Source organism: Formica exsecta, unplaced genomic scaffold (assembly GCF_003651465.1).
Source record: "Formica exsecta isolate Colony F162 unplaced genomic scaffold, ASM365146v1 scaffold90, whole genome shotgun sequence".
NCBI lineage: Eukaryota > Metazoa > Arthropoda > Insecta > Hymenoptera > Formicidae > Formica > Formica exsecta.
This window is the reverse complement of record NW_021853667.1, coordinates 730,413-755,812: the sequence shown is the minus strand read 5'-3', so window position 1 is coordinate 755,812 and position 25,400 is coordinate 730,413. Positions and strand designations below refer to the sequence as shown.

The 25,400-nt window shown below is 37.1% G+C and overlaps 1 protein-coding gene across 8 annotated transcripts; it reads left to right on the top strand.

Moving 5' to 3' along the window:
• Positions 1-9: 9 nt before the first annotated feature.
• Positions 10-18,855, top strand: LOC115244985 (sex-lethal homolog). 8 transcript variants are annotated; one of them, XM_029823026.1, is made up of 6 exons: positions 10-882; positions 6,155-6,530; positions 6,628-6,803; positions 6,888-7,001; positions 7,733-7,893; positions 15,998-18,855. In XM_029823026.1, exons 2-6 carry the CDS (start codon positions 6,309-6,311, stop codon positions 16,282-16,284), a joined length of 960 nt encoding a protein of 319 aa, XP_029678886.1. In that variant the 5' UTR covers positions 10-882; positions 6,155-6,308; the 3' UTR covers positions 16,285-18,855. The 8 variants fall into 8 exon arrangements, with proteins under 8 accessions (XP_029678886.1, XP_029678884.1, XP_029678888.1 ...); XM_029823024.1 differs by having other exon boundaries at positions 5,947-6,530; XM_029823028.1 differs by lacking the exon at positions 15,998-18,855 and adding an exon at positions 13,969-14,623 and having other exon boundaries at positions 5,947-6,530.
• Positions 18,856-25,400: the final 6,545 nt, after the last annotated feature.

Sequence of the window (25,400 nt, the reverse complement as noted above, 5' to 3'; positions counted from 1 at the left end):
AAATATATATATTTAATTATATATTCTCGATGTGTGTAAAATACACATATGTACAAGCGGTTTTTAAAAAGAAATCGTTGCTTTAAAAACGATGATAATAAGGCAGCTACAATATACTCGGCCTCTATATAGCCCTGCTCTCAAGCTACCACATATCTATAATCCTAATTTATTTATTGGCACATAATAAAATTTTTTATCAAAAAGACTGAACTGATATTAATCGAAAGTGATTCAGGGCCCCCCGGAGGATACGTCTATGGGTTAACCCAACCTTCACGACATCATGGCGTCCGATTATAATGCAGTATAATCCAAAGCGCGTGGATAATCGAGCCGTTCGCTGATCGAGTTCGTCTCGCGCGGAATCGCGAGTGCAAGAGTGTGTATACCGTTCGCGTTCGGTATCGAACTCCTGGTGAACTGAATCCCGCTAGAGTGTCTTACAAGCCCGCTAAAGCGATAACCTAATTTATACATATCCATATATAATCGCTCCGTTGCATCGCGATTTGCAACGTTACGGTAGAGCATCGTCGTAGCCATCTTTTTTTCGCGGATATATAACGCCGTCGTTGGCAACGAACTTTTGCGACTGACCAAGTTTTTCAACTGACCGGGCGATTATATATATAATTTGTTACATATATATATATATATACACACAGTCATAGCAATAGTCATTATATATCGCTTCCGCGGCTTGTGTATTCGTGAAATGAGCCGTGACAGCGATCGAGAGGCGACCTCGTGAAGTCGCTATAGGGATCGCCGTGGCAAGTTCGACTCAATCGATACTAGGTCCAGGTATGCGCCGGGACGGCCCGAGACGCATAAATGCGCCCGGAATCAGAACGCGGAGCAGCTGAACTTTCAAGGCCGGTAAGAATTGAGTCAAGCCACTGAAACCGAACCGCTCCTCGTTTCCTCCTAATTTACATAATACATATTCATATATTTATTTATTTATTTATTTTCGCCTTAATATATTTTTTGTGACATATTTTGACTTTATTTTAATAATTTAATTATTTTGACATTTTATTGCGAAATATTTAATATTAACAAGAATGAAGGCATCTTTCTTGCCAATTAGACTAAGAAAGAGATCGTATCTAGAATTTATTTTATCGTTGTAATGCGATTCTATTCTTCACGTAAGATTGATTCGCGATCGAATTATCGCGCGAGAATTTACACATCTATTTTCGAAGCTTATAGATTTCATATAGCTGTCAAATATGCAGACACGTGTCGCGCCGACGCCCGTATAAAAATTCGCACGCGTTATCTCGCGAACGGCATTGGTACCGTCCAGGGAAGGGGGAAATTATATAGATCCTTGTTTACTTTGATCCATATTTATACCCAGCTATAATAACGCTAAATGCGAGTTCCGTTGAATTTGCGGGTTTTATTTCTCTCCCGCGTTTAAAAGAACCAAAACGCAGCACACGTCTCGCGAGAACGCGAGGATAGAATGCAATTTTCCTTCGCGAACGTTTTATGTTACATCGACGAGGATCACGCGTTGTTATGTTACGTGATATTCTCGGGGTTCGTCATTTACATTCTCCGACTATGCGGCGTTTTATTAACAAGTAGATAGAACGCAATAGACGTGAAATAAAGTCGCGCGATCACTTCTGCGAATTCGATGTAAAAATACTCGTCCAGGAATGCATTGACATCGTGAAATTACCGAGGATGCTTGCATCTATGTGTTTTTATATCGATGACTTGAATAATAGACAAAGTTCGATGTCCCTGAGAAATTTAACATAAGATTTTATAAAAAATGTATCGTACGACGGTATATCTCTTTCTCGTAAAATATCAAATTAATTTAGCACGAATTTATCTGGATTTTTTAATCAATTGTCACGATGCACGGAGATACCCAGATACGACACACGTGCGATTCGAGCACGCTCCGTATATGCGTAACTTCACGGTGTTGACATTTCTGGCGCACGTCTCGAAGCATTATTCTCGTCAGCTGTTCCGTCTTTGAGCCGTTAGAAGGAGGTAAGAAAGAAAAATATCGCCGTTTATCTACGAAAAAGTATTAATTATTGACGAGGAATCGTTTTCGGCGTTGAAAAATATCTCGTTTATTCGCTCCCTCCGCGAGGCAGGGCGTGTTTTCCCGCTAAATTTTGGTGGGATTCGGAGAGGGGAGGAGGGGCTGCAAACAGCCGTAGCGCAATGCAGTGTCTTGTAATGCGCTCGTGCGACTCTGGTCAGGTCTGTTTCTTCTTGATTTGGCAAGATATAATTCCGCGAATAAGCGAAATATGTCACACACATACACACACACACACACACATAACCACGCAACCGCATCTTTTATTATGACGATTGAGAATTAAAAATTATATACTACATATGTATAGGAAGACAGAGATCCTGAGCAAGATGTCATTGGTATTTTACATCCGAAATATATAATTATCAGTAATTGTTGATGTAAACTTTTTATACATATTTCTACGTAATTTGTATAAATTCTGACGTACATAGATATATGTATGTAAAATGCTCTGCTGTCTCATATTCGAAAATGACGCGATGCCGGATGGATCGTGCAATTTTAATCGATCGCTCTCACTCGACGAACTTGTTGTCGTCGTCGACGATGGAGACGGCGATAGCAGGCCGTCGTTAAAACGCGAACGTGTAAAACGACCTTGCGGCTTGGGAAACAAAATACGCGAGACGCGAGAAATGACTGTCGCGCGTACGCGGAGCGGCCTTTCGTGACAGAGAGCCGTGCATTTTCGTTGCCCTCGTGACTGAGAGAGCCTACCGGACGACGGACGCAACGGAGGTGAACTTGCGATGTTCGCCGTCCCTTCCTGGGAGGCTGCTTTGAGGTACATCATCAGTAGGTTCCTTTTTACGGAGAGCTGGGAGGAGCGGAGCGAGAGAGGGGGGGGGATATCTAGCGTGATAACTTCTATATAGAATTTTGATACGAGGAAAGAGATGAATGAATACGTTTATCGATTCTTTCTAAAAGAAACTCATCTACATCTTCGTCCATCTTTTTAATATAAAATCGAAGCAAATAATAATATTTGAATAAAAAATCAAGTTTTTAGGTAATATAAAAATTTTAGAAACGTCATAAAATTCTATTTCCGATATTAAGCCAAAAAATAATTGTCGAATTACAATCCATCTTTCTTAGATATCTTTTCAGAAAATATATATTATTCTTTTATTTACTTCGTTCAATTAATAGTTAATAAAGTTGACCGAATTTGTTAATTTGACACGAGATGAAAATGATTTCACGCGAAGATCGGCTGAATTCGCGACAATATCACGCGTTTATGTGCAACGAAATAGCGTGCTTATTTCTGACAATCGTCTATTTTTCGATATGTATGACAAGGATGCGGAGACTGTATTCTTGGCTGGTATTTATGAAACTCTCCGAGAAGACACGTGCGAGTGATTAATTGGCGTTTTATATCCCCGTCTTACGTCCGTGCAACCCGTTTCCGTGTTACAAGATCTTTAATTTCGTATGCGACGATCGATCTTTTTTGCCCGAGAACTTGCACTAGAGAGAACACGTGCGCGATAGTACGGGAAAAAGCAATCGCGTGTTTTGCAACACTCATCAAAAGTGGGACATATTTTGTCGCGTTCACGTAACGTCTTCGTAAAGAGCAACGCGCGTGGAAAACTATCCGTTCCGAAAACGCTTTAAGGTCGATCGTATTCGTAAATTGTATTCCGGAATAATAAACGCCTTGGCATACACGATTCGCTACAAAATTCTCTATCCGATTATATCCCTTCATCGAAACGCGGAGAGAGAGAGAGAGAGAGAGCGATCTCGATATTATTATCTGAATAAAACAATTTCGAAAGTGTTTCGACGTGCTTCTTGATAATCTAAAAAGCGAAAGATAAATATATACATTTACGCGCGAAAACGATTAGAAGGTAACCTAAAAATAGATCATACAGAGATGGATAAAGATCGCGAAAATTCCAGGGTAACGATAGCGACAGCTCTTTACACGTGCCCTCTTCCCGACATCGTTCTCGCTTATCGCAAGACTCGATGCGTCTAGTAAAATAAAAAAAGAAAGAGAGAGAGAGAGAGAGGAAAAGTTGGCGCCTCGTCGCAATCGTGGCGTAAACACGCGCGCGACTTTAGGCGGGACCGGCGCACACACGCCGCTATACGTCACGCGGCGCAGCAGGAGGAACGTCGGCAGAACCATCCTCGTCGTCGTCGTCGTCGTCGTCGTCGTCATCGTGTCGATGCCGGAATAGTGGGGCAGCGTGCCGCGAGAGGGTGTCGCGCGAGGCAGGTCAGGGCTGGGGCTCAGTCAGTACACTCGCGTGCGGCGTGTCGGTTGTGCCGCTCTTTCCTCTCCTTCTCGTGTATACACATACACACACACACATACATAGGACACGCGCGCGCATTCCGTCGCGTCGTTCCCTGCGCGCGTCGGCACCGCATTCGCATCGCATCGCGTCGCGTCAACCGTCGCGGGTATATCCGTACCCTCGGTCGCAGGCGGGTTCGTTCTCTCCGCGCTCCGCCGAGAACGCCGTACCGGCATTCTGCCGTCTGCGCGCGGGTCGAGTCTTCCGTTGGGTGTGCGCGTCCCTGTCAGATCGCGCGGAATAACCTTATTCGCGCCGCAGTCCGGCGGAGCGCGGCGCAACGAGCGCGGTTATCGTGGGTGTTGGACTTGGACGAGGCGCGCGCGATGCTGACAGTACGCGCGCTTACATAATTATCCGTCCTCGTCGGTGTGCATCAGAGCGGCGCGTGACGTGACGAGACGAGACGCGACGCGTGGAGGAGGAGAGCGAGCGCCATTCGTACGCCCGCGTCGCTCCGCTCCGCGACTCTGCTAGTTCTTCTTCTCCGTGGCTCTCCGGGTATGTACACACATGCGAGAAGGCGTGAACATGTGCGCGCGCACATACACGTACGTACACACGCGCACACACACAACGTAGCCTTCCCCTCTTCTCGTCGCTCTCTGCGTTCCGCTTCCTCTATCTCTCTCGCTCTTCCTCGCTTCCCCCTCCCACCTTGTCGCTCCTTCCGTTTCTCGCTCCTTCCGTTTCTCTCCCTCTCACGTTCCCTAGCAGCTTGGTCGATTCACGAATCCGCCGGGCCACTCTTCCCCGGGCATCTTCAAAATAAGGCCAAAAGGTTACGTTCCTCGGGAACTTTGAAAATTCCATTTCTCTCCCTCTTCTCCCCTCTCCCTTCTCTCTTCCCGCCCTAGCTCTCGTCGCGTTCCAGTTCTCATTCCGTCTTTATTGTTGTCTCTCGTCGCTTTTGTTGACGACGAAAGGAGAACGACGTCGCGCGCGGCGTCGTTTAAATGCGACAACGATAATGATTACGATCGAACGTCGGCGTTTCGTAAACACGGGCGAATACGCGGAAAATTTTCTTTTCCCTCCCTTCTCCCGTTCTCTGTTCGCGCGTTTCGTGGCTCGACTTGAATGAACGAGTAACTCTGTCCCCTCGCGTCGACGTTGTCGGCGCTCAATGAAATTCGATATCGCACGGTATCATTGCACGACCGTACTGTTTTATATATATATATATATATATATATATATTTGTGATTTCTCGAAACGTTTTGATTGTATCGGCTGTTTATTTGTATTCGAGTCTCTTCGGTGAAATTCAAAAAATTAAATCTCTTAGAAGATACTGAGAATTATATTAACGAGTATATGCGAAAGACGTTGAGGTTTAGATTAGTAGGACAAAGTACTATACAATTTCCAACACATTTCATACACTTATAGCGTTTTATTTTCAACCGCGTCAAGAATTTTGCAAACAATTTTTTACTTATCACGCCCACTTTGTATCTTTGATTTTTGCCCGCTATATGATTCTGTTTTATCCTTACTTGCCTTTGTTTGTTTGTTTCTCACACACAGGTCTGGCATCAATACATATATATTGCACATTTATTTTCTATTTATTTTGTGACTGCTTAGAGAGAAAGAGAGAGAGAGAGAGAGAAAGATGAGAGCGTTCGAAAGCGCAGGCTGGCCTACGAGCGGGGAAGACGTAGTAATGGATTTGTTTATATTTTTTGTATTTGCCGATGATCCCGTCGACGGTTGTTTCACTGGACGGTACCAGTTGGAGTATACAACAGCAACCGCAAGCCCAATTGTTGGTGATCGCGCAACAGCAGCAGCAGCAACAGCAACGTCAACTGCAGCGAAATCAGATCGTCTCGTCGAATCAGGCATCGTCGTCGGGAGGTGACCTGCAACAGCCACAGTGCCACAAAATGACCGATCAACGAGAGCAGCAGCAGCAGCAGCAGCCGCAATCTCAAGCTCAGCAACAACAGCAGCAGCAGCAGCAGCACCACCAAACCAAAAGCCATGAAGAACCGCGAACGAATCTGATCATCAATTACCTTCCGCAAAACATGAACGAGAAGGAGCTGTACAGTCTGTTTGTGACGATCGGTCCGGTCGAGTCCTGTCGAGTCATGAAGGATTACAAGGTAGATTGTATTCGAGTATAGTTAGTTCTGTATCATAGAAGTTATGCGATACATGAGATGTATTATATGTATAGTACTAATTTTAACATTTATATAGACTGGTTACAGTTACGGCTTTGGTTTTGTGAATTATGCAAAAGCTGAGGATGCCGCGACGGCGATAAGCACATTAAACGGGCTTCAAGTGCAAAATAAACGTTTGAAAGTGTCTTTCGCTCGTCCTTCTGGAGAAGAAATTAAGGAAACTAATCTTTACGTTACGAATTTACCAAGGTAAACTACGATTCATTTTCTACGAAATTAATTAATAATGAGAAAAATTTATTGTACTAAAAGACATCGCGTTTCACGTTGCAGAAATATAACGGAAAGTCAGATCGACGAAATTTTCAGCAAATTCGGCAATATTGTGCAGAAAAATATATTGAAGGATAAACTCACCGGTTTACCGAGAGGGGTAGCGTTTGTGAGGTGAGTAGATATGATTAGTTTCTATCATTAATCTTGATTTTTCCATCTTTTAAATATTAATAAAGATTTATATTTACACAGCAGTTTGTATTCATAAATATCTATAAATATTTATACATATGGTAAAGAGAAAAAAAGTAGCTTCATTAATCTAATAAATTTTTATGAGACTTTACATATAAGTATACATTTATCAAGTACGCGTATAAATAATGTGCGGTATCGAAAATTGGAACAATTTCAAAACAGCTGTTCGCGGCAATCATATTATATCGTTACACAACGCGGTGCATGAATCCGTGCGCGCATATTTATTTCACGAAAGTTTCCTGCCAAAGTATTTTTGTACATCTCCTGGTTTCAATTGCATAATTCTAATACGCTCCCTTTAGTTTGGCCTAGATAAAACGTACGAATAAACTAGGGATACTCTAGAATTGTACGAAATATATTATTCGCGCGAAATAGAGCTGTTGTAGTTTATGCCAACAGTTGTGAATCTTGCTTGGATGCCTCTCATTTCGATTTTATCGAGCTGAAAAAACGCTAGTAAATTAATTAAAAATAAATAATGGAGGGATTAAAGTTTCTCTAATATTTTTAAGCTCTTAAGAAATTTTTACGTATTATTATACATATTTCAATGTTAAATTATTATTTTTCATAAATAATAAAAAATTAATACATTTCTATAACTCTTTTAAAATCATTTGCCGTTTCCTAATTTGCAGATTCGATAAAAGGGAGGAAGCTCAGGAGGCTATTGCACAACTTCACGGTACAATACCGGAGGGTGGATCGGAGCCACTTAGCGTAAAAATCGCGGAGGAACACGGGAAACAAAAGGCGGCGTATTACGCGGGCTGGCAAGCCGGATACAATCAAAGCCGCGGTAAGTAGTTTTATATATACATTGCGCGAGACCAGCTACTCATTAATAGACTTTATCTCGCTACCTGGCAGTGGTAAATGATAAATTAAACGCATTGTTCTTTCGTTGAAATTCAAAACTTTTAGGTAATGGAAAAGAGTGGAATTAGCGCTGCCAGGCCGAGTTTGCATTTTTTGGCTTCTAAGTGAATTCTATGCTAAAATATATAGTTGAAATGGTTTGCATCTCTTTTACCGTAATACTGTAATACTGTAATACGATTGCTGTAATACGTCTAGTTTACATAGGAAAGCACTAATTTCACACTCGATGTTTATTTTCATGTTTTGATCGAAAGATTATTATACTTTATTCTATTTGCCTGTGTGATGTGTCTTTGGATCGAATGCGATTTTGTTGATCTGCGTATTCGATCTACCTGGTATCTCGATATTTCTCAGAGATTTGGTAGAGTAGATTTTTCTTTTTATACGGCGCAAAATGCTTCTTTTGTCGCGACAAAGTCATTACTATTGTATTTCCGCGTTCTGCATCACGCAACATTTTTTCCCTATGTTTCGATAAAAATCTTTAATTTTATCGTATATGGGTAGTATAAATTGCTATTCATAGATATAAATCGTATTTTTTTTTTTTTCTTTTGTCATGCTATTTGTCTAACATTGAAATGTTTTGTCAGATAAGATGGCTGCATCTAAATCAGACCACAACGACTTAACGCACTAAGCACCTTTTGTGTACACAGAGAACCGAAAGGGTGTTTATATTCTGACACGTGTTACACACACACGACCACGTTCAAACGCGGAGAAAAATCTCCGCGAAACGACTGGAGACACGGTTCCTCGCTCGTGTCTCTTTACTCCTCTATCTTCGCGCGCGTGTCCTTTTTTCTTTCCACTTTCTCAAAGTCGTGCGCATGACTCGATGTGAAAAGAGAGACACCGCTTGGCTCTCGAGCGATTCTCGTAAAAAAAAAAGGAAACTGAAAGGAAAAGAACAAAAGGAATGCAGTGTTGTGATACAAGAGTCTTGTGTGTGATCTGGTGACGAGATACGTGAGGTACGCGTTATGTACGCCGCGTTTTGTGCGGTATATAAACACCTCACCCGGGAGAGACACAGCTCGTTGCCGCACCAAAGAAAAGAAAATGCCGTTCATAGAAAGTTTCAGTTTGAATGCTGGTTAGCTGGACCGATTAACTTAACGATTTCGCCTACCTTCTGTTTTTTCCTAGCTCTGCTGCTATTGTTCGTATTTTCGCTTGATACTTTGTTGTTAAGAGTACTCTACTACTGTTGCCCATGTACGATGTTATTGAGCACACAGTAGCTTCGCGTTCGCCGATATTAATATCATGTTCCATATATGGCTGATGCTCTTTGTGCTTTAGCGTGACTAAGGCGTTGTTTAAGTTTTTTGTACGACATTTTGTTATATATATATATATATACATATATATATATATATATATATATATTATTTCCTATGTCCAAAATATATACTTTGTTTTCACAAATTTCGATTGTACGTTCTGTCTTTCATACGTAACTCTCTTTCTCTCTCTTTCTGTTTTTATTCCAATCCTATTTAATTTTTAAGCAAATCCAGAGCGAGTTAGGCAGTTTTATAAATTATGCGCGTTTTTCGATTATTATGTTACGGTTGTTTAAAGAAAATATTTCTTTCCTAAGAAACGAATGTGTGTGTATGTTAAGTTGAATGTAAGATTTTAGGTTTTTAAGTTGCAAATTAATTTTGCGCCGTTAGTTTTTTATTTGGAAATTAATTGTCAAATTGAGATAAAGATACAAAGATATATCTCGCGCAATTGTCTCTAGCGACTTGGTTGTGATTTTATTGCGTCTATGCTTTAGTAAGGAATCCAAGTGCATGATACTGTACCCTTATCGAACCGTTTTAATGACGCGGCCACGCGCAAAGATGGAACTTGTGTGAGAGAGACCTAATCAATGACGTTTTCATTTCTATGCTTGCCTTGTGAAGGAGAGCGTCTATACCCGGCGAGGAATAAATATCAGCGCTATGCTCATTATCTTTATTAAATAGCGAACGATGTTATCGTTGTTGTGTCGCCGTGTCGTTGAACGTTCCGTACTATATATATATATATACACGCACACGATCCTTCCTACAGTTGTAATTAAACGAGGATCCACGCGAGCAACAGTTCGTGGAACCTGGAGAGATTACGATCGTGTATGTCGCAATGTGTTCCACCCGATGTAACTTGATGTAATCGCGCGAGGAACGTTCGCCGCTCGGCGATTCATGAGACAGGAGCAATCTTAGCAAATTGTTCGCCGAATCGTTGATTACTTGTATAAATTGTATCGATTCTCGACATTAATTGTAGCGCCTCTCTTGTAATTAGGACAAAAGATAATTTTCAAATTAAATTTAGATTTTTGGTATCGAGGAACATCGCGTGTATTTCAACGGAGGTGTGATATGTAATTTTGTGTACCGTATAAAATCCATGAGGGCGATTTTAATGCGGCGGGTTATTTCCTCAATGTTGTTTCTAAAAATTTTATTCATTCTATATGAGAGCGAAACAGATATTATACTTATTTTAAAAGCACTAGTTTAGCTTGTAAAATTCGACAGAAATTATTTTATAAATGTTGGACAAATATATTATCTTTTGATGTTTGTATTCGTAAGGCGAGAAGTTTGAAAAAGGAGATGCGCTAATATAAAACTGCGTTGAATATAAAAAGAATAGTAAAAGTCTTCGATATAACTTGGACAGTAATTATATCGGAAGTTATCATAATACCAAGTACCGCAATATATATGATTTTTGCTCAACAATCGTAAATTAATCGCAATTATTCGCAGCGGGCCTAAGAGTTTTACAATTGTATATAAAGTCTGTGTTTCGTAAGTTTTAAATCCTTGCGATTTTTGTTATTCCAAACACGGTATAGAATCGTTGCCGTATATCATATAATGAACGTGTAATATTTAATAGATTTTGACGACACACGTTTTCTTCGAGATTCTTTTTTGGATTAGATACAGCGATTCTTCGTACAACGTTACACGTGACATAGGAAAATACGATCAATCCGATGAGATTGGTCTCAACGATCTAGTGAATAAAAAAAATCGGAGCAGATTTCGTCTCTCTGTGTGCTACGTAGATAGATATTAATTCTCAACATAACAAATAAAATGAGACTTTACGCGCGCCAGATCTTGTTAGCAGTTATATATAGCCGCTGCAGTCTATAAAAAATCTACAGATCAAATGAATATTTATTAGATATCCTTTCTCGTAGTAGGGATCACGATATTTTTAGAGTTATTCCGTAGTTCGAAGAAAATATCATATACACAATGCTTCCGCAAGTTGAAGATGCGTCCGATTATATGTTCTCGGTGGCAATCTTGAATACACAAATTGAAACAATACATTAATGTATATTTAAGACAGTATGACAATCGATTTAGCTATGCATCTCAAATTTTTGAAGCAGCTTATATTAAAAAAAAAAAGGAAAATCTAAAAAGATTTTTATCTAGAAAAGTTGATTTGGTCGTATAAAGTGCGCTGTAAAAAGATATTTAATTGATGCTGAAGAATTACAAATAGCTAAATCGATTTTTTTTTAATTCGTAAGTGAATGCGCTCACTATCCGCATTTCGATATCGTGTAGCAATCGCCGGATATAAAAGCATAGAATATCGATAGAATATCTTCCATTTGTTTTATCTGCGACACGTTACGCCACCGAGTGCATTGAACAATACCAGTACAGTTAGTTAATAATACACGTGTTGAAAGATAGACGAGATATTTGCTCGTTTTTCGTAGAGAATAGAACCCTGTCGTCTCGCGTAATTCTATCGCGACAGCGAGTAACGATTCGCACTGTTACACAACCTTCATCTCTCTTTGGAATCCCGAACGAAGTTTTAAACCGACCGATCCGGTGGCAAGAGAGTCACTAAAGTGGTGGCTACTGAGAACTAGGAAATAATACGTATGTCTTTCGACCTTGACAATCGTCCATCCTTCCATGAATTTATCGCACTACCTTGCCAATTGCTTGCGAAGGAAGAAAATGGAACGCGATCACATTCTGGGCGTAATAATTTGACGCATGCGAGAGTTTTATCGCACTAAAATTCTATAATTCGAAATTTCTCTTCCAATAGTGTGATCTTTTTTTATCGCGTAGCCTTATAAAATAAAATCTTTATAATAATTAAAACACGTGATATTAATATATATAGTTTTTCATTGTTATATATATTTATAAATTATTAAATTGTTATTGGGCGTGTGTGTATGCCATATGTTAAGGAATCTCTATTGTTATTTGACTAGCGGATAATAGCAAATATAGAAAACGCTGTCTAATAGAATTATGATATTGATTCAATCTTGTCATTGATGCGACTTAAGACTAAATCATGCTGGATGCTTCGTATTATAACTTTTATCGTACTAGTAAAATATTTGTACCTTGTGTTTGATCGCGCTCTATTTTCTTCCGTCTTGTCGTAGATCGCGCTTACGAGAGGGAGGGTGCGTTTTCACCCTTAACTGGTATTCTCTCATCTTTTTATAATGCAACACATTTTGTATGCATACAATATATTTATTGTGAAAAGTTAATCATATAATAATTGCGGAATTTTAATTACGAAATAACTACAGAATTCTTCAAGGACTCTTCAAAAGAGACTGCTAACCCGTAAAAATGTCTATTTCTCTCTCATACGTATTAAAGTTGCGGTGACGTCACCCCAGTTAAGGGATGAAATCCTAAAACGCGTAACGCGATCGAGGACGCGATCCACCTTGCTCAACGTAAGATATTTAGGCGCTTCTTCGTAAGGGTAAACTTTGCGAAGTCGAAACTTCTAGGAATTTAATATTGCGAATGCGCCGGGCGTTTGACCCGCTTTGGCTGCTGACCGATCGATTGTCGGGGAGTTGCGAGCCGATGGACTACATTTTTAAACGCCGATGCGTTTGCAGATACGTTTACATAGTAAAGTATCAAGTATCGCATGAGGCTAGAAATTAATCTGAAAAATATGTATAGAATCGTAAATTTTTTCTTGTAGCAAATTTTTTAATTTTTTTTGCGGTTTTATATAATTTTTTTTTATTCTTGAGGAAACTTTGGTAATAATTTAATAAATATATATTGATTTAATAATACTATGTGATATTCTATATAGAGGTAAAATTGATATTAAAAGCTATCATTAAAAAATAAGTTGGTTTGCATTAGAAATATCCGATATTTAATTTATAGAGAGAATCTTCAATTTTTATTATTAATAATTTGCGGGATTTGAATACTATTTTAATAATCTTCCGACAATCGATCGATTAACGAATCGATACATAATATGCTGCATAGTACGATCGTTATAGATATATAATAAGTAAGTTAGATAAATTAATATAAGATATCTTTCGATCACCGCCATGAGAAGAACTTTCATCGCGTTTTCATTTCTCTAATCGTAAACAATTTATAAGATTAAACATCTAAGTTAAAATTAAGTTAAAAATCTTACAGATATTTTAATCACGAAAATGTATTGCGGTAATAATTGATGTAAAGAAAAATAATTTTTTTTTGATAAAAAATATGAATCATGAATGATAATATAATATATTTATAATTTACAATCAAATCAAAGATCATAACATATTATATAACAATATTATATGATATGAGAGATTCATGATTTTTCCTTCGCATAAGTTTGCGATTAGATAAAATGTGACGTGAATGCGACTTGACATTGTAATCGAAAGATGCGATTGTAAATAGTTTTAAACTGTTAAGTAGTAAATTGTAAGGTTTAACGGATCGAAGAATGTGCGAAATGGTTAATCCCGAAGTCCAGTAGTGCTAACGATGGCTGTGATAAGAATAAGAAAATACTAACGAGAATGCAAAGAGAAAAACAAAACATACTAGCGAAACAAGTGAATTAACGAAGCTTAGCTTCCTCTCTTTTGATTTAATTTTTAAATGCGAGATTTAAATTAATTTTACATACATTAAAATTTCAGTGACACATACATGCAACATGTCAGCCATATCCAATATACCCCGAAATGATTACATCGATAAGCTAACAGCGAACTATAGTATAATAAGATAGCATAACTTCTTCGTAAGCTTTCGTTTTTCAATAAGTATACGATGTTAATTTAATAAACAATACACAGGGTTTTTAAAATTATCGCATTTCTCTTGATTACGAGACGAATATGAAACATATTTCACGAGAACTTTCCAATTTTTAATACATTAAACATTTTCGTAATTTATCGTAAATTAAGTTTCTCAAACATCTTAAAAAAATTTTTTAATTATTAAAACAAAATATATAATTTTATACATTTTAATTATAATTATTACAATATAATTATTACAATTTAAATATAATTATACAATTTAAATACTTCAACTCAAGCTTTCATTTCTTTAGTATTAAATAACCACGGTTAATTTTTTAATTAGTATTTAATTAATGATTTGTGTTAATTTTAGATACTGGAAGTTATCTCTAATCGAAAGAAACAGCGATAGTTTGCTCGAAACAACTCATTCTCTTGAGAAGAGAAATTCGCCTCTTCGGCCTCGGTTGAGAACGCTCGCGACATTCTCGATGATATATCCACCGTATTTTTCTCTTGTTCACTATGAAATTTAAAAAATATATAAATATTTGTATTAAAAGAGAGTTAATTAAAAAAAAAAAAAAAAAAAAAAAAAAAAAAAAAAATATCTGAATTAGCGAGAATTAATCGTCTTTAAGCGAATCTAGTATCACATTAAGGATAATGTTTACAATGCGACAAACACATATACACATATACACTGACACAGATTACGTACGTAGCGATAGAGAGATACACACAAAACTATGACACATTATAGCAGTTACAGATCAATGTTCGTATCTCGTTGTACGGATATTTGTATTTAAACGTGTTGAGCATTAAATGTGAATTATTGTATCGATCGACGCTTTTTGTGCTGATGATATGATTGATGAATGATCCCTCGCGCGCGACGTGAAATTGAATTTAGACACGATTATACAGACACAGGATAAATTCAATTTTCGAAACACAAGAGAAAACCGCGTATCGGACACAATGGCTCTCTCTTTTTTCTCTCTCTCTCTCTCTCTCTCTCTCTCTCTCTCTGTGATACTTTTATACACATTCGTTTTCCACGGGAATTATGCCATTAAAATTAAGTGTTGAAAATCAGGTTGCACAAGCGTCGCGTTCTATGAATATTTTTTTTCTTTTGTACCATTTTTATACTCTTGACAATCGGGCAAGCTAAAACAATGGAGCTTTCTTCGTATAAAAAAAAAAAAGGAAAGAAATCATCAGGACAAAAAGTACACTCCCGAGGATCACGACGTTTCAAGAAAAAAAGGAAGAAACGTATCGTTAACGATCCTCTGGAGATTTTTCTTAATCAGCATCTTACATCTTTCCTATTCTCGTTACCGCAGTCGCGAGTTTCCTCGCTGCGGTCGCTCGTTAAATTTGATTAAAATATTAGAAACAGATATACCACGTCTAAGTCATTCGCACGACCCTCTTTTTCTACTGAATGACGCTTCTCCTTCGTTTTTTTTTTTTTCTCTAACATTTGCCGGAAAATCGGAACATGAAAATGTAAATGCTAGAGAGAAATGGATATATTTTAAGTGATATTTACCTAAAAAAAAAAAAAGAAAAAGGTATTAAAGAAAAGAATATTAAAAAGATTGTTCCCAAATCTTGTCCATCTATCTCTATCATCGAAAATCTAGAGATGTAATTAAATGGTAAATTTTTACGTCACTTATAATTAGACGTGACAGCTGAGCAATTATTAAATTCTAGAGAAAAAGAACTCGTGTGCATGGAGCGGAGTGTCTCTGTTATTCCGTTTGAGAAATTCCGTAGGGCTGTATCCTGATCTGCGTTAGAGAAAAGTAAAAAAATAAAGGAGCAGCGTCACACCAAGACCCACCTTCCGAGAAGCAGTTTCAACCGTCCGCTTTCATCTCAGGCGTCCTCAATTTTCCAGGAACGAGCGGAGTCGGGGTCGGCGGGGGACGTGCCCGCAGCATCGGAGGCCCGCCAGGGATGGGTGTCAGCGGCGGTGGCGGTAGCGGTCCAGGGATGCTGGGCCGGGCGGGCGGATTCGGGCCGCGCAGCGGACCCCACGGCGGCTTCCTCGGCGGGGGTGGCAGTGGTGGCGGCGGCCCGGGTGTTATGCGAATGGAGAAGATACACCCGCATCGGTTCAATCCGATTGGCATGGGTGGTGGCGGCGGCGGCGGTGGCGGCTACGTGCAGTCGCACTTCTGGTGACCGTCGCGACATCGGGACGATGACGGCGACGACGACGAGGACGACGAGGACATCCGTGGCGGCATCACGACGCCGATCACTGGCTGAAGTCGTCCTTCTCGTTCGAAATAAATCCACGGGAATTACCGTTTATAACGAAAACTGTTGAGAACTGGGGAAAGAGGAGGTAGGTCGAGTAAAACCGGGTTGGGCCAGTTAAATCAAGTACCTATTTATCTACGTGATGGCGCACGAGAAGGTAATTCGATGTTAATATCAATGTTAATAACAGTTTTTTCATCAATACTCAAAGAGTCAAATATTTTACGCTCTACATTTGAGCAATTATATTATTGTATCATTTATTTTAGCATGTTGGATATTGCATAATATTTCCTGTTTCAAGGATTGATAATAAATTTAGTTTTTACATTATTATTAATATAACAATAAAATTGTTATTAGCAATACACTAAGATCGAGCTACTTCTTTGCGAGACATTCTATATTTTCGTGATAATTGGAAAATGATTGAATGATGATAGTTTTATTAAATTTCGGACAGGGTACTATACGCTTTTGATTTATTCGTTTTTAAAACGTTAAACTTATCGCAGTGACAAGCAAGAACTCGAATTAAAGATTTTTCCCGGTTTTATTCTATTTCTACCTCGTGCAATCGTGTAGCTTGAGAGAAAGAGGAATCTATATTGTGTTTAGCGTATCTAGCGCTAACAATAAGAATAATTAAAGTTTTTCCAATTACGACAATATCGATGATTTAAATTTCAATGTGAATCTATTCCGAAACGTACAGTTGACATTGCTCGCTAATTATATGAAACATGATAAATTCTCCAAGTTAATATTTGATTTTGTAATATTAAAATCATTATAGAATATTAATATTGTAATATTAAATCATTATATTCTAAGTTCGTAATAATATAAATTATTCTAATTTACATTATACGCGTTACTCTCTCTTTCTCTCTCTCTCTCTCTCTCTCTCTAGTTTCACGATCGTTCGAATGTTGATTTATGTAAAAGTAGGTCGTTCCAATTTGTCAGGATGTTCGGCTTATATATTACTATATAATAAGATAAGCGTTTTAAACATCAATTCTCCGGTAAGCTTACGATCCTGAAGGATCCTAACGAGTTCCGGCAAATCGCGTTGTGCAGAAAAACTATAAGAATTTTACGTATTGTTGTAAATTTCATTTTTTTTTAATGGTTCTAACTTGAAACTTTACGAGACGTTTCATCATAAGAATGTTTTATCATAAATCAGGGGGATTTCTGGAGGACAATTTCCCGTTCGACGCGGCTGTGGATATCAGTGGCATTCTGCGGCGAACGAAAATTTGTACATTTGTGAGATACGTTTTTCTTTCTTTTTTTTTATAAGATAGACGCACCTCTCGATTACATAAAGTCCTTTCAGGAAAATCCAATACCTGTAAGTGAATTATTATATGCCTAATGTGACATATATATATATATATACATATATACACATACATATATTATATATATATGTATGTATGTATATATATGTATATATATATATGTATATATAGACTTGCTATATAAAAAGGATGGAAGGTAAATGCCAAACTTGAAGTTTCGAAACGTACTCCATTTGACTAAATAAAAAATATATTTATAATATTATAGTGTGAATAAAAAAAATATGACAACTTAAAATTTTTATTATAAAAATGTTATTTTTATTTGAAAATTATAATATAAATTTTGACAATCAAATTCCCAGATCTCCATTTTAATATTAATTATATATTTTAATGTTAATATTAGTCTATTTTAGGTATTGGATCTTCTAAAGATAGACATACATCGCGACCTATGATCGAATTCCCAATCGCTTCAGTTTGTCACTAGACGAAGAATACGCGATTCGAACGTGCCGTAGTTAATTTAGATTAAGCGAATTTTAAGCACGTGTCGCGCGCGGAAGAACAGGGTGAATGTAATTTATTTTAATATTTGAGAGCAGTATTAGAGCGAGATCGCGTATTCTTTCGCAATTCTGTAGACGAACTTTCGACACACGTCGCATGGTGTATTTTATTTCATTCAATCCTCCAGTGACGTTTTACGTGATTCGTAAATATAGTTGCTGAAGAGAGGAGAAGGAGAGAGTGAGAAAAAATATTTTAAAATATTTATGTAAAGCCGTAAAAATAATTTGGAATAAACATCATTAGCAACTATATATTAGCTTTTGTTAATTGATCGTATATTTATATCTCTCAATTTCTATTAATTATTTCTAATTAATTTTGATATTTATATAGTAAAACATATGTTCTCGGATTTGATATGAAAATTTTGTACGTGCATGTACTTAAGATCTGATTGATGAGCGTAGAAAATTAATACAAGTGTATCTCGAGGAGCGTTTGATTTTTTTTTAACAATTGATCACCATCGCCGTCATTCTCGTCAGTGATGTACATAGACGTGTAGGAAGACTCGACACTAACGCGACCTTATAGACAATGAGACTGATTTTTTATAGAGGACAAATTTTAAGCAAGTACATACGTTGTATACGTTGGAGTCGCGTGTCGTATTTTTAGCTAAAAAAAGAAAAAGAATAATAAGCTGTGCTTGTGTTCCGAACCTGTGGACAAATTTTAAGCAAGTACATACGTTGTATACGTTGGAGTCGCGTATCGTATTTTTAGCTAAAAAAAGAAAAAGAATAATAAGCTGTGCTTGTGTTACGAACCTGTGACAGGTTTCAAGAACAGCCCGAATTGTCTATAAAAATCTGTGATTTGTACAAAGGAGAATAAATGAGAGAGATATCGATAATCAGTTATTGTGTAGAAAAGACAAAAAAGTCATATTTTACGCTACATCTAAGTGCAACAAGTGGGAATACGAATCTGAAGCAATAAAGAACAAAGATAAAGCTAATTGCTCTACTGATAAATTCTTTAATTAACGTTAATTTGTGTATAAGAATATGCAGAATATTAACCTGGCTATCATCCATTCTCATAAACAGATCGTACAATCAAATTACATGTTGCTTTTATCTTATTGTTAGATATTATCTAGTAACGTTCTTAAAGTTACCTGAATATAATTATTATATATCTGTGTGTTATAATATTATATTAATATCATTGTCATTGTCACACATCAAAGTTAATCAGTGTATAGTTATACACATCGATCTGCAAGCAAAGTAACATAATTTATATTTATCACATTAGTATAATTATCATTTTTATGAGAGAAATGTGTATGTGTATGCAAATTGTTGAGACTTATGTAATTACTAAGCGTTCATTACATTATAACGGGAGAATGAAATAAGACGATATACTCGATTTAGAATCACGACTAAAAGATTCATAATAAATAAAATCGTGCACAAGTGACACGATAATTGACACGTTGCAAAATTGGAGCAACATACACATTGCCACAATTTATAAAATCGTGCATAGAAAAATCATAATACTAATATCGAACTCTGATTTTGACGAAAAAAACATTAATTAACACTCCTACGTTATTATGTCGCACCAAAATATGGTTGTATCAAACAATTTAATAAAAAATACTGTCCGCTATGGGAAGAGAATTTTTTACAGCGAATATTTTACGAAACTTACCGTAGAAATATTATATTTATATTTGAAGGTAGAGAATACTCTGATAGTCAGAATGTAGGTTCGTGAATCTAAAGAGACGATTACAAAAGTGTCGAAATAGAAAGAATGCTGGAATATATTTTATTAATTTATGACCGAGAGAGAATGCGCATTGTATACAAAAATACAAATTTTCCTGTTTTTTATATAATCTTAATTTAACAAAAAAGTAAGAGACATGTTTTATTTTAATCGATATAAAAAGAAAAGAAAATGTTTAAAAATGTTTTTACGGGTAATTAGTTTTTAATAAAATATAGACGTTTCGTCATAATTTTCCATGGATGAATACAACCGATCACGGTGTTGCCCTTCAAAAGGCAGCTCGCATTTAAAAAAGCAAAGTGCCCGATGAAGAGCCGCAACGTAATCGTTCGATAATATCTTCGTCTCTCTTTCGTAATGCGAGAGAATATCAAAGATCTTCTCCGTACAGCCATCATCTGTTTGCAGCATTAATTTTGACAACCAATATGCTCAAAAAATAGCGCAAATGAAATTATTGACAGATCTCAGCTGTAGCAATGTAACAAAAACATTTAAAGTCAGATTAAGTCTCTCTCTTGAACCGCGCGCGTCCTGTCAATTTTGATTTGGACTTATTTCTGATAATTTGCGTCTTTAGAGATTGAAGAAAATTATTTTTCTAAGAATATTAAGAACTCGACAAAGATTGAACATCTAATTTTAAAGAGAATGAAAATTATACGATAAGTCGGTGCTACAAGTATAAGTAGAATTACAAATTATCACTTATTTGCGGACACAATAGGCCATTACCATCCGATGTCAGTAATCTAAAGAAAAAGAAAGCCAGATTAGTGAAAACAAAGTAGTTGAGGCAATAGAGCGTTTGTAAAGCACAGCCGAAAGTGTGTGTATTGCTTGCGCGCGACGACAATTTGATTCAGGTACATGGAATGACTCGTCAAGACTTCTGATTGCTAGACAGCGGCTGTAGTCGTCATCCCAATAAAACATCTTCACTGCTGACATACTGCTTCACACTATAAAAACATTATTATGGATATTTATATGTTATGCAAAAATAATAATTGAGACATTATTTGTAAAAGAATGTAAAAGTTACTTTTACAAGTTAGTATTACAAATCGCAGGGGATCACATGATAACGTTATATTTTATAATCCATAAATATAATTTTTATAATTTTTGCAAACGGCACACTATCGTATATTTTAAGCAGTCACAAGAAAATTAGGTTTTACGCGGTGTGTTTTACGTTTCAAGAATAATTTATACATTCTTTGTGGATTTAGCTTTTCTCTTAAGAGATTGTCGTAAAAATCTTTTAATAATGATAAAAATAATTACTTTCTTGAGCGTTCATCTACCTTTTATCGCAAATATTCCATCCTTCAAGCAGAACACTTTATGATCCATTGTTAGATTATGCGAAGCGCGCTTCAATTAATATTATTTAAGTTATCACAATTTTCCGGATCAGCGAGAGGACACTTTCGGAAAAATGTCGCGAGCAACGGAAGGCGTGGACTGACGAGTTCCAAGTTCGAACGGAGAACTTTATAACAAACACGATGCACATTCCACCCACAGGATGTGGTGGTCTAGAGATTAGCCAAGCTCGCGTGAAAAGGAAACAGGAAGGGGCGGATAGACCGAGATACCATCTTCATAAATTTATCCTGAAGAACAACTATATATGTTCTTTCCCTCAGATATATAATTTTTTTTGAACAATTTCAATAAAAATTATTTTTTTTTCTAAATAATTAGGTAATATATCGATAGGAAGAATATTTTTAAAGGTATTTTTAAATGGCATTTGTTCGTAGAAAAAATTTACATTTTGAAAGCCCGTTAAGCATGAAATCAACATTGAATAAACATTGAAGGATTATTTCTGGAAAATAAAGGGAAGAGGTCTCTCTCTCTCTCTCTCTCTTTCTTTCTCTTTCTCTCACCCCGATGAGGTTTCAACATTATTCAAACGGTCGAAAGGGATTCATCTGATTCGTTATCCATCCTTTGACCTAATACCGATGTTTTTTTTGTGTCCTTTCTCAACCGCCGTCCCCATTGAACCAACCAAAATTCTCCCCAGGAAATGCAGCGAGACGTTCCGTACGAATCGCGCGCATCTGTTCCACGTGTGTTTCATATCTCATTAAGCGCAATTAAGGCTCGTCGACAGTCGTATAGTTTGGAGACAAAGTTATTCACTCGCATTAGAATTCATAAAGATATGTGCTTTGCCTATAATTTTATAGTAAACTTTACAATAATTATTTTCAAATAAAATTGTAATATATATTTGTGACTATATTAATTGTATTCAAGCTTCTTTTATAAATTAAACATTACGATTTCATTGAGAGATTACTTGATCCGTTTTGTATAGAATTATTAATTCATTCTTTACATCGGGAATGTGTAATGTAAAATAAAATATTAAACTTGTTAGATAATTTAAATATGTCATCTAAATTTTATATCAATACTATTTCTTTGCTAGAATTATTAATTTTATCGCAAGAAACATAGAATAAACCACTCCTTCCGGCCGCAAATCTCTTCCCAAGTTTACTGATAGAAATTCTTAACGCATACTGTCGTCCGTTATTCCAGCTGTTTCAGGATTATAAAAAATAGAAAAAAAAGTTGGAAAATAAACGCTTTGAAAGTAAACTGAAACTCGTGAGAATAATCAATTCTGTGCTATTTATTTCGGAGCAAGAAATATCGCGTATTAAGTTTCGAAATTTTGATTAAACAAAAATAGTTGATTAATCAAATAAACTTTATTCGCGGAAATTAAGTGGGCTTTAATCCCTCAGAATCATTTTTTAATTTCAGATAGGAAATAAACATAATATATATGAAAATTTTCGATAAATAAAATTCGCTTTCAAGAAAATTCCGGACTTGCGGCAAACAAAATCAACTGTTGCTTCGATTAAAATTAATATTGTGTTTCTAGAACGCCCTGTATGTAAAGTCGGAGCTCTTTGTAGCGTCGAATTTGCCATTATAATTTCTGATTAGTACGATAGGGGTCAGTCGTTCGGAGTTTATTTTTCTTGTGGCCGAATCAACGCGCGACTCCCAATGATACGCCGCGGCTTTTTTTTTTTCTTTTTAGGTCACGCTTTTTAATGGTCGTTTACGCAACCGCGCACCGCCCGCTAAAATGCGCTCTCCCGATTCAATTTATTCACACGCGGCGATCATGGGCGACTTTCGACCCGAATCTTGTTACACTGAAAGAGACGTAATATAACGCATATATATCGTAAATGGAAATCTACACGATAGATCTCTTTCCCGCGTGTTTTGTGCGAAGAAGACATTACATTTACAGCCGCGTTTTACACATAATACATATGCCATTTAAAATCTGCGTTTAATTTAAAACAGAGGAAAGAGAAAAAAAATAAATATAATATAAATATTTACACGTGAAGGAATCAAATTCAAAGTTGCATTATGTAACGATAAATGCACCATTGTAATATACGATTAAAATATGTATTATATATTATATATTGACATATTTCTCATTTAAAATTGAAAGGGAGCGAAGAGAAAATATAAAGATATTATTTCGCACGAGAGAAAAAAAGGAATTAAATTTAGTTAAATTTCTTGAAAAATTTTGACGGTTGCAGATATAAATATACTGAAAATATATGCAGATATAAATATTTACAATGTTGCAACTCACGATCAAAGTACACGATAAGTACATTTCGTCGATTAAAAATTACTTCAAAGGAAAAGAGATATTACAGAAAAATAGAAAATGATTCACAAATAGGAAGCAAGAAAACTTGATGCAGCGAACGGAGAAGAAAATTAAAACGGCAATCGTGATCCACCTAGGCATTTTCCAATCGTCGAAGCAGACGCGTACCACTCGCGACACCCGGTATATGACACGCGCGTTCTCCCGCGGAAGGAAGATACTCGTTTCCGCTCGACGCGATACTCGCGGGTAACGTCGATTGCGCGCGATCTCTTTTTCCAAATAACGATAACGAGAACAGCGACCAGAATTTTCCAACGCGCGCAAACCGATGACGACAACCGCCGTACGCGACATCCTGAGGGCAACTGGACGAGCAGATTTGCGGAGTGCGCGAGCGGGGAGGATACCGCCACCGCCGGGTGGGCATGAGAAAAAAGGAGAGAGAGAAAATGGGCGCACACACGTGGTGCCCATGGGCGCAGCCGGGAATTTTATAGGGCCTCCAGCAAGGGGATCCGGCACGAATTTTCTTTTAACTCTGTGCATTATACCGACCTCAAAAATCGCAAGAAAAATGTCACATATGTCATGGATGTGTGAAAGGACCGAAATTAACAATACATTTATTTGAGCAGATAGCGCGTTATAAAGAAAAGAAAGTATTTTTTTTTTTAATTAAATATTTAATATAAGAAATTAATATAAATTACACACAAAAATATTTATATATTATATTTTACATTATTATATATAAATTATTTATAAGATTTATGTATATATAAAGCGGAAATTGCGCCGCGGAGATAAAATTTTCGTAAAGGTGAGAGGTCTCGTCTGTATAGAAGGAATCGAAGCAGGGTCAAAGAGCACTGTCCTACGACACGAGGGACATGATGGAATTTGCATTTCCTGTCTACGATGAATAATTCCGGGCGAGACCAGGCCGTGCCGGTCGCGCACGCTTTCGAATTAGGCCCCCGCGTGTACTCGAAATCGAGTCCGAATTGTCGGTTCCTATGTATAAATCTGGAATCTTCAAATATAATTCTTTCTCCTGTTACGTATTTATAATTTCTTGATATCTCGTATAGTATTTAAATCCAATTTATTGTTCGGCGAATTCAATTTTTGTAGGAACGATGCCTGAGTTGATTCGCGACAATAAGGATATGACGATTAGCATATCAACCTCTTCGCGAAAAATTATATGTATAAAATTTAATAAAAAATTAGCGTTTGGAAAAAATTCGCGTCTTTACATATCTATATTTGAAAAAAATCTGAAAAGATTTAAACATTCTCCATTGAATTTTGTAAACTGGATATTACAAACGACGCGCTGTAAAGTTCTTGCGAGAAAAACCTACGTTTAGACGACGAAGGGCCCGACACACGAAGGGTGGCTGGCTTCCCGGGGTGAAGAAATAAAAAAGACAAGAACGCGGGAAGGGATGCGGGGATATTTATGGGAACAGCTGTTCGTCGACGATGCGCACCTACACAGGGAGGAGTCCTCACAGCGGACCCTTTCACGGGCCTCTCAGGTACGTGCAACACGTGTCGCGCCCGCAGTTGCACTTGGGGAACCGTTCCCGATGACTCATACGGGGTACAATACGCGATACGCTTCGCACACGAAGGAACGAAGCAACGGGACCACTGTGGCCCCTCCGGGGCCATTGAAGTTATATACACAGTGACGCATTTCTGAC

What these genes read in the sequence shown, in the direction of transcription:
- LOC115244985 (XM_029823024.1), top strand. Translation starts at nt 6,117, where the DNA reads ATGATCCCGTCGACGGTTGTTTCACTGGACGGTACCAGTTGGAGTATA. An exon ending in TACGTTACGAATTTACCAAG is followed by an intron (nt 6,804 to 6,887) that starts GTAAACTACGAT and finishes TTCACGTTGCAG; the next exon opens with AAATATAACGGAAAGTCAGA. An exon ending in AGAGGGGTAGCGTTTGTGAG is followed by an intron (nt 7,002 to 7,732) that starts GTGAGTAGATAT and finishes CCTAATTTGCAG; the next exon opens with ATTCGATAAAAGGGAGGAAG.